The sequence below is a fragment of the Culex quinquefasciatus genome, chromosome 3 (assembly GCF_015732765.1).
Source record: "Culex quinquefasciatus strain JHB chromosome 3, VPISU_Cqui_1.0_pri_paternal, whole genome shotgun sequence".
NCBI lineage: Eukaryota > Metazoa > Arthropoda > Insecta > Diptera > Culicidae > Culex > Culex quinquefasciatus.
Window position 1 is genome coordinate 50086380 of NC_051863.1, and position 10087 is coordinate 50096466.

The 10087-nt window shown below is 41.0% G+C and overlaps 1 protein-coding gene across 1 annotated transcript; it reads left to right on the top strand.

Annotated features, from left to right (window-relative positions):
- The first annotated feature begins 270 nt into the window (after positions 1-270).
- On the top strand, positions 271-9801 carry LOC6046285 (HBS1-like protein). Its single transcript, XM_001863476.2, has 6 exons — positions 271-506; positions 574-782; positions 846-1095; positions 8026-8552; positions 8611-9016; positions 9086-9801. Exons 1-6 carry the CDS (start codon positions 464-466, stop codon positions 9715-9717), a joined length of 2067 nt encoding a protein of 688 aa, XP_001863511.2. The 5' UTR covers positions 271-463; the 3' UTR covers positions 9718-9801.
- The last annotated feature ends 286 nt before the right edge of the window (positions 9802-10087 follow it).

Here is a 10087-nt window from a genome sequence, read left to right on the forward strand (position 1 = left end):
GTCCGTTTTACTTACCTGAAATCCAACTCCTAACTCCGGAGCACAAAAATAACTAAACAAAAACATTTAGGACGAAACGTTTCAAACGAATTTCAAAATTCGCTAAGTCCAAAATCGCACTTTTGGGAGTTCGCTTAACTGAACTCGTTTTTTGGTAATTTTCACAGTTTTTCGAGTTCGCGAAATCACACTTTTTTGAGTTCGTTTAAGCGAACTGTCAAAAGTGCGATTTCTGAACTCCCAAAAGTGCGATTTTCAGTAACCGTGTGCTGCTGATGCATCAAATCGCGCAAGAGTTTTCCTCTTCTTGTGTGATTTTGCTTTCGCGAGTGTCTGATTTTAATTTCAATCTCTTAAACTATGATTTGCTAGTGTGCTAATCGCGTTTAATCAACCTAACAGTTTAATCAAATGATATTTGTGCATTAAGCGGTTGTGACTTGGAGCAAAACCCAATTTCAAAATGTCTCGTCATCGGAATGTCCGGACGATGAACTACGACGATGGTAAGTGTTGACCTTCCCCGCACCAGCCTGAGCAATTCGTCGTAATTTCTAAATTACTCCGCCGTAGAGTACGACGATGACGACGATTACCTCGGTCATTCGGTGGAGGACGACTGCATTTCGCCGACGGACGCCCAACAGTGGATGTACGACCGGGCCAAGGGACAGCAGAGCATTTCCGCCTTCCTGGCCAACAATCGGGACATCGAGGAGGAGGACGACGATGGGCTGGAAGCGGAGCGGTGTGCCGGTCTGCACACCCGGCGCGATTCGGAGGTCGGTCAGGGTTGAATGTGTTGAATTTAAGAAGACTTCAAAGGGTTTCTTATGCGTTTGCAGTGCTACCAGCTGCCGGAACTGAACGACGAAGACCGGGTTCGGTTAAACTCCTGCATGGACGAGATCAGAAACATTGTAGGCGAATCCGCCACGGACAAGCAGCTGGTGGAGGCCATCATGAAGCACGGCTACAACTTTGATCTGGCGCTGGACGACGTGCTGAACAGCACCAAAACTCCGCCGACGGCCAGCGTGAGCTCGCCGATCGTGACGGCGGCGGCCAAAACCATCCCGAAAATTATCGAAAAAGGTGAATATCTTATCTTATTTTTTTCTAGTATTTTTATTTGAATTTTATCTTGTTATTTTTTTATTGTCTGATATTATTGGGCATTTTCTACAATTTTCAATCATTCGTTATTTTTTACTTCTTACATTTTTAATTGTAATTGTAATTTTATGTGTCTGTGATATGCAGTCAAAAACACAGCCAAAATTGACTCATGAAGAAAGTTAACTTTTCAAAACATCTGCAAAATAACATTTAAAACTAAAAATTACTAAAAGATAAAAAAGTTTTTGATTGATTGCTTAAAAATTGCGATTAAAAATAACAAAAAATCTATTTGCGAAATGCCAAAGAATTGCGCAATTTAGCTTCACAACATGAACAAAGATAAGTCTTCATTATCTTCAACACATTATGAAATACTTTCTCTTAAATCTGATGCCTCGTACCTGACCGTGTTCAGTCGTTGTTTTACTTCTGTGAAGTGGTGTAGTGCAGTAGTTCTGATTACCGCTAACCCGTTTTCCTTCATTTTACTTCTCTTTGCACGTTCTCAACCCGGTTCCGGCGTAACTTCTTCACAACCCCGTCTCATGGGCGCCCTGCTTGGATTGCTTCTGGAAGGTAAGATTCAAAACTTCCCCAAATGTTTAGCCCATCAAGCTCCGGCTTTGCGCTGCCAAGCGTTCGGTTTGGCGCGCAAGCTGGCACAAACCTAAGCGATCTGGTCAAATCTCGCATGAAGAAACCGTCCGTTGATAGTGGAAGTGGTTCTGAACAGAGTGACGACGCAGAAGAGGCGACGATCCCCAAACTGGCTAATCTCTCGCTGAGCAACGACAGTGGGGTGGCCTCGTCCTCGCCGTCGGAGGGCACCTTTTCAAACCTTACCGATCTGGCCAAATTCCACCTGCAGGCCAAGGGTGGAGGCACTCCAATCGGGAGTCCTCTCGGCCCCACTTTTACAATTCCAAACCTGTTCAACACTCCACCCACCGCAAATCGGCCACCCCTCATACTAGCTAGCGCCGCCCGAAGCAACTCGCAGCAAAACCCACTCGCCAAAAAGCAGTGGATCGTTGATCTCAAGTCGGCCCTCATCAAGGACAAATCGGAGCTCAGCTCCGCCAAATCCAACGACGCCGAAAACGAGGCAACCTCCCCTCCTCGGTACGGTTTCATCGACTGTGACATTGTCGAGAAGGTGGAGGAGGAGGAGGACCCCGGCCAAAAGCCAATCTTTGACGAGTTCTGCTCGATCGATGCGAGCTGGCTCGCGGCCAAGCAGTTGGCCAACGTGACGCCGCACGCGTCCGGGTTGGCCGCTGTGCTTTGCCGGCGCTATCGGAAGCGAAGCACGGTCCGGGTGCGGCATGGATTTGTTACCAAGGCCACGGCGGCGGTGGCAGCAGCGACGATAGTGCCTTTCCGGTTTCACGTTCCCTCGCCGGATGATGTCGTGCTGGGACATATGAAGAAGTTTCGGCGGTAGTTGAGAGGGGAGAGAGGGTCGTTTATCTGTGGGACCTGCCTTTTAAGCGTTCGAACGAATTGATAATAATTTCTTTGTAATCCTAGTTGTGGTAAAATTAAGTTTTCTTTTTCAAACCATTCAGTACACTATTTTAGATTTAACCTAGAAAATAAAGCAAAAATGTTTTGAAAAATAAAACGCCGACTTTAAGAGTTTTTTGAAGAGCACGAAGTATTTGAAGTGAGACGATTTAGTTTGTATTTAGTTGTTTGTTTTATCCATTTTTTTTTATTTCATTTCAAGTATTTATTTATTTGATATTTTTCCCTCACCTTCGAAATAAACTTTAAATTTGATGTATTTTTTCATCTATTTTTTATTATTGAAAATTAGGCCGCTCCAAATAATTTTTCAAAGTTTATGTCGCCGCAAAATTTACCAAATGAAAACATGTGCAATAATTTCCACTTCACCTGTGCCGGAAAGCGATAATGGGGTAATTTATACGTTCCAGACTGTCAAAATTCCAAAACGTAACTGCTAATCTTCGGTTCACAGCCATTGTTCGTGTTTGAAGTTTCGGGCCTGGGCTCTGCTTGGAAACACCCCATGACCATGGAAAGGCAATCAAAAACTTCCCGATAAGCCAAAAAGTTTGAACATCTGACAACCCTATTTAACGTTTTGATCATTTACGCAAAATTTATACACTGAGTCTAATTTGTTGTCATACGAACGGGGTCACTTTCTTTTTAGTTTGACACCCTACTTACACAGAGCTCACACTTACCTACTACCAAACTTTTGGTTTAAAAGTAAGAGTCAGTCCCGTGTAAAAGTGACCGTTTATCATTTTCTAGTTTGACTTTGTCAAACCAACGGGGTACAAACTAAAAAAGTGTCATACGAAAAAGTGACCAGCCACCGGGGGTGAGTGTAGAATATTTTAAGCTCTGTAAAATTGGGTAAAAAAATAAATTGAATTTTCGATTTAATCTTTTAGAATTTATTTCTCAAGAGTGGTTATGTAAAATTTCGCAAATTTTGATGTTAAATTTGTTTTTTTTTATTTGGATGAAACTTTGTTCATGTATTCCTTACTATTTGCATCATTTATTTTTCCAGGAAAACTAAGGGTATGAATATTCAGAAATCTGTATAACTTAAGAAGGAATTTTCTAATTGATTGGGTGTCTTCGGCAAAGTTTTAAGGTAAATTAGGAAAATAGGTACACGGAAATAAACATTCTCTATTTTTGCCTTCCTCACCTCACTGAGGCAAGGCTATCAGGGGTGCTCAAAGTTTTTGGAGGCCGGGCCAAATATGAAGCTCAAATGAGCTTGCGGGCCAAATTTACAAAAAAAAAAGTTATAAAAAAATAAATTGGGTTATTTTATTTTAATAGATTTAATTTCTCTTATTTAAAAAAACGTCAATTCAAAATAATAGAAACCACAAAATAACGGGTTTTTATCGGTATTGTTGATTTTATTGTTTCAGGTATTTGAAAAAAAGTTTTTAGATGAATGTACTTAGTTTTCAAAAAAAAATGTTTTGTTTTTTTATTTCGAAAATGGTAACATTACATGTTAAACAATTCATCTAAAGGCGTAATTTTACCTATTAGTTATGTGTGGCTAATGACAAATCGTTGAGAGCCAGAATTTCAACATTTCAATGAAAACAATTGTTAGAAAATGTTTTAAGCTTCCGTAGCTCAGTTTCAATGTTTTGTTTTGGTTTGCCTTTTGGTGCTATTCTGCATAGGTTGACATACACACATACGCATGCCCTACTGTCATTCAGGAAGAGGAGATTCTCGGAATCGTAGATAGGTTTCGTTAGTGAGCAAGCAAAATTCAAATTCAAATTGGTCCCACTTTTTGAACAAAAATTTGTTCTAAGTTTCATGTCTGTTTGTCTGTGGTTAAACTGCAATCATTATTTTCAATAAAAATAAGATTCGACAAAATAAAACATTTTAGCGAAAAAACATTTTTTATTTCATCGAAAATTCACTAAAATTCAAATTATTTTTAATAAACCCAAACATGCTCAAATGATTCTACATGCAATGGATTGCATATTTAATTAATTTCAGCTGATGGCACTGAAATTTCATTTTTTTTTGAAGTTTTTTAAAAATATATTTTTGCTCCGAAAGCTTTGTAAAATATTTGCAACAAACTTGATCCTCCGTTTTCCACATTTTGTCTGCCTGAATCAGTTGGTAGTTAATTCAGATCTAAGTGTAATGAGTTCGAATCCTGAAGGAAGTGCAATGTAAGTTTGGGGTCAGTTCATAAAAGGGTCATTATGACTTGCAAATTAATAAAGAAAACTTATATTTTTGCAACTATTACAGAATTCTACCTAAGTCAAACTTGAACATTTTTTAAATATTTCCAAAAATGTTTGATGAAAATTTTGAGGATATTTACTAGTTTCACTTACATTGAAACGTGTGAAATTGTTTTAACCATAATTTTTTAAACAAATTATTTGTATCCTAAAGTGGGGATCAAAATATTGATAAATCATAAGTTTTTTTATTGACAAAAAAAAGATAAGCATATAAAAGTTTAAAATAAACCTTAATTTTGAAAAGTATAAAATCACTTTACAATTGGTTAACGGGCCATTTTACATGATCATTCAAAATGGGTCCGCGGGCCACAAAATATCACCTCGCGGGCCACGTTTGGCCCGCGGGCCGTACTTTGGTCACCCCTGCTATAAAATCACTCAAAAAATGAGCTTCTTAAATACGACTCCTAGATATACCTTCACGTATACCTATCGACTCAGAATCAAATTCTGAACAAATGTATGTGGGGATGTGTGTAGACATATTTTTTTTCCACACGATTATCTCAGAACTGGCTGAACCGATCTTGGCCGGATCCGCCTTATTCTGTTCGTTTTGGGGTCTCCTAAGACCCTATTAAATTTCATTCTGTTTAGTGAAGTGCTTTTAAAGTTATGCCAAGAAAACATTTTTTTGTAGCTACAAAAAAGGGTGATTTTTGCATAACCTCAAAGGCCGGGTCTTTTTGCTTACGCGCGAGAGTCGCGCAGCATGCGTAGGGATTTTGGTCTGACCACGCGGGGGATTGGCAGCCACACCCCCTTGCATGCGTATCGCCCGGTTGCCACATTGTTGCAGTGTCTGCGTCTCTTCTGGAAAAATTCTGTATTAATTATGTTGCTGCATCATTTTGTCTCGACAAAGATTTACACGAATTTGTTACTGAAATATATAAGGCGTCATCCATAAAGTATGTCACGCTCTAGGGGGAGGGGGTCTGAGCAAGTGTGACATTGCGTGTTATAAGTATAGGAAAAGCGTGACAAAGGGGGGGAGGGGGGGTATATTTTGGTCGATTTTAGAGTGACGTACTTTATGGATGAAGCCCAACTCATGAGACTTTTCTCCTTTATTTTGGAGAGTTGGTAAAAAAAGAATTGAACATTGTTGTTTTTTAAGTAAAATCAATAATTATAAAAAAAATAATTGAAAAAAAAATACTCTTAAATAAATTTGTAAATACAACATGAATGCGAGGAAGGCACCAACCACCTTAAGGTGGATTAAGTAACGTTTTTTATTTGACTTTTCATAACTAAAAAGTGATTTTCCAAAACATTTGATATTAATTTTCGAAATTCTTTGGAAAATTTTTTTTTAAAACAAAATTTCAAAAATCATTCTTTGTGGAGGAAAAGAAACCGGCATTATGTTTCTTCACTGACAAAATTTCCTTTAAATACTTTGCTGATCAGACTCCTGGTTGCTGAGATTCCAAAAATTAAAATTTTGGGAAAATTGGTTTTTAAGTTTCATTTAATTAGCCCTAATTTTCAACATGATTTTCAGTATTACAAAATGAAACTTGTGAAATTTTCTGCTCTTTTACTGAAAAACTTCGAATTTATAGGGGTTAGATTTCTTAATTTCAAAATCATTGTTATAGAAAAAATAGAAACCCTCACAATAGATTCATATTTTATTATTGGAAATCGAATCAATAGTTTCCGAGTTATCGCAAGTTGAAAAATCAGCGCTTATTTGAATACACTGAGAAAAACTAATTTCTCACAAAATTTAAACTTGAAGCTGTTTATTTCAACAAAAATACAGAATATCCGAATTATAAACAACGGTCCTGATGTTCGGTTAAAAGATCAGAAATCACTCACTCATCGCCGTACGAATCTTTGCTTACTTAAGCGCGCAACCAATTTAATAAAGAAAAGCTTTTTTTTAAATACTTAAAAAACTAAAATCATTCTTTAACCTTCAAAACGCTTCTTGGTTTGGAAAAATCATGAGGTTTAACATGCAGCTTGCCTTTTTTGCTGGACCAAAGTGGCCAATCCTTGCCTCAGGGCACCTGGAACCGGTCACAGCCGGTCAGAATTGATTGTTTTACTAATTACTTACTCTGTTGAAATCATGACGTTTGAAATGCGAAATGCCAAAATTACTGGACCACCGGGGTTCCGGAACATGGTTCCTGTGGCCAATTCTGTACTGTTTTATCTTGGACAATATTTATACGTCGTATTATGTCAAGAGTGACATTTTCGTCGATTTTTGACCACTGGGGAATTTTTTTTTAAATCGTCGGAATAAAAGTTCCGGTGAAAATCCGGCCATATCTCGGTTCTCCGTAGTCCACACTGGAAGAAACCCCCTCCAATCGATTCCCAGGACTTTTTAACAGAAGAAAAGTCTTGGCAGGACTTCGGGAAACTTTTTCCCGATTTTATCCCACTTCGTGAATTTCTTAGCCTACCCCGTCTGTCGACCCGAGTCACAAACGAATATGCTCAGAGAGGAGAGAATCTAAGAAAATTCTAGCGCAGCGCTCTTAAGGTCTGCACTACAAGTTGTAGTCTAACTGTTGTAGTCTACAACAGTTTGATGATGTGTTATCAACAAAATCGCAAAATATTTTCGATAACATTGAAGATTTTAAGCATTTCCATAAATGATCAAAACAAGGCCGATCGCAGACTATTTTGAGTCAGCTTTGAGCGACATAGCGTAATCGGCCTCTCTGATCCATTCGCTGTACTAACCGATTCGAGTGAGAGGGAGAACAAAAAGAGATTATTCAGTGGCGATTGGTGTGAAAGTGACCAACGGTAGGAACGTTCGGTAGACGTCGGTTTCGTCTTGTTCTCGCGAGTGAATGAGTCGTTTAGAGCAATTAGAACCCTTGTATAAATAAATCAAATAAAATTGAAACATTATTCTTGCATATAAAATTAATTGTGAATTTTTTAAACTTTATTTTTTAATTAAGAGTTTTGGCATTTTCTGGTTATTGAAAATTTTGGATTTTTTTTTGCAATAGCTTTGAGATATAAACTTATAATATAAAAATAAATCTATTTATTTTTTTAAATGGGAAAAACATCGCCTCATTTGCTAGGCTAAACCCAAATGCTCTTGCTAAACTCGTTTCAGGCATTGGCGACCGTCTGCTGGAAAAGTCCGACAAACTGCTCGCCGTCAAGGCCCCGGCCGCGGACGTCGTCAAACCGTCCATTCTGGTAACGCCAACGGCAAAAAAGACCGCCAACGTAACGATGGGCTTCGAAATCAGCAGCCCGCGCGTCCAGTCGCCCTCGGTGTCCGGCCGGAACACCCCGGAAATAACAAACGCCAACAACCAAACGCCCAAACCACTTCCGAAGGAGCTGCTACGGAACGGGTTGGAGCTATTCAAGAAGGAGCGTGGCGCGGACAAACAGCACATTCACATGGTCGTGATTGGCCACGTGGACGCCGGAAAGAGTACGTTGATGGGACACTTGCTGTGCGACACCGGGAATATTCCCCAGCGGGTGATGCACAAGAACGAGCAGGAGAGTAAGAAGATGGGCAAGCAGAGCTTCATGTACGCGTGGGTTCTCGATGAGACCGGAGAGGAACGCGAGCGGGGCATTACCATGGACGTCGGGAGTTCCCGGTTCGAGACGCCGAATAAAACGGTTCGTTGGAGGTGGGATTTCAATGTAGTAGATACGTAATTGTTGGTTGTAATTACAGATTACCCTACTGGACGCCCCTGGCCACAAAGACTTTATCCCAAACATGATCTCGGGAGCGAATCAGGCGGACGTGGCACTGCTCGTGGTCGATGCCACCCGGGGTGAGTTCGAGACGGGTTTCGAGCAGGGCGGCCAAACTCGGGAGCACGCGCTGCTGGTGCGTTCCCTTGGCGTTAACCAACTGGGCGTCGTTGTCAACAAGCTGGACACGGTCAACTGGTCCAAGGAGCGATTCGACGAAATTGTTGGAAAGCTCAGGTTCTTCTTGAAGCAAGCCGGCTTCAAAGATTCCGACGTGACGTACGTGCCCTGCTCGGGGCTTACGGGTCAAAACTTGGTCAAGGATCCATCCGACGGCGAGCTGCTCAAGTGGTACAAGGGACCGACGCTACTGAAGGTGATTGGTAAGTTGGACGAGCTACTTCAAATCTCACAATCCTCATTGTAACAACCTTCCTCTTTTTCCACGGTAGATGCCTTCAAAACCCCGGCACGTTCCGTCGACAAACCGTTCCGCATGTCAATCTCGGACATCTTCAAGGGCACCGGCTCCGGCTTCTGTATCTCCGGTCGGATCGAGGCCGGTGTGGTCTGCGTAAACGATCGCGTGCTCGTGTGTCCCAGCAAGGAGCAAGCCGTGGTCAAGAACATAACCATCGACGAGCTGCAATACACGACCTGTTTCGCGGGCGATCAGGTCTCGATCACGTTGGCCAACGTCGAAGCGGCCAACATGGCAATCGGCTTCATACTCAGCGATATTCACGCACCAATTCCTCTGGCAACGCGCATCCGAGCTCGGATTGTGGTGTTCAACATTAAAGTTCCAATTACGATGGGTTATCCGGTGCTGCTCCATCACCAGTCGCTCATCGAACCGGCTACGATCCACAAACTTAAAGCGCAACTCCACAAAGGAACTGGCGAGGTCCTCAAGAAGAACCCACGCTGTCTGGGCAATAACTCGTGCGCCCTGGTCGATATCGAGTTTCAGCGGCCGGTTTGTATGGAACGGTACGCGGATTGCAAGGAACTCGGACGGATTATGCTGCGGGTCAGTGGAGTGACGATCGCGGCAGGACTCGTGACGGACATTGTTAAATGAGAATGTAAGTTACAATCATCCTATACGAAAGGACGGGGTTCCATTTCAAATCTTTAACTATTTGCAATAAAAATGACAACTCGATAGTGCTGTTCATTTTATCATTTGAGATATCACAGCCATTTATTTTGAACGGTTTCATTCATCGTTTCGTTTAGAAAAGCATTCAAATCACACCGACCAACAAAATTTCTGCGCAGGCTCAACTCGAAGGGAAGCATGAAGTTTGGGGTCCCCAGAAACACGTGCACTTTGAATTTTAAACCGTCATTGACACAAGAATTGAAGCTGCATAATCCGTGAAATTTTGTAAATACCGTGAAATGACTCAAAATTCGAAATGATCCATTGTCAAATAGCTCCTCAGTCA

What these genes read in the sequence shown, in the direction of transcription:
- LOC6046285 (XM_001863476.2), top strand. Translation starts at nt 464, where the DNA reads ATGTCTCGTCATCGGAATGTCCGGACGATGAACTACGACGATG. An exon ending in CCCGAAAATTATCGAAAAAG is followed by an intron (nt 1,096 to 8,025) that starts GTGAATATCTTA and finishes AACTCGTTTCAG; the next exon opens with GCATTGGCGACCGTCTGCTG. An exon ending in GACGCTACTGAAGGTGATTG is followed by an intron (nt 9,017 to 9,085) that starts GTAAGTTGGACG and finishes TTTCCACGGTAG; the next exon opens with ATGCCTTCAAAACCCCGGCA.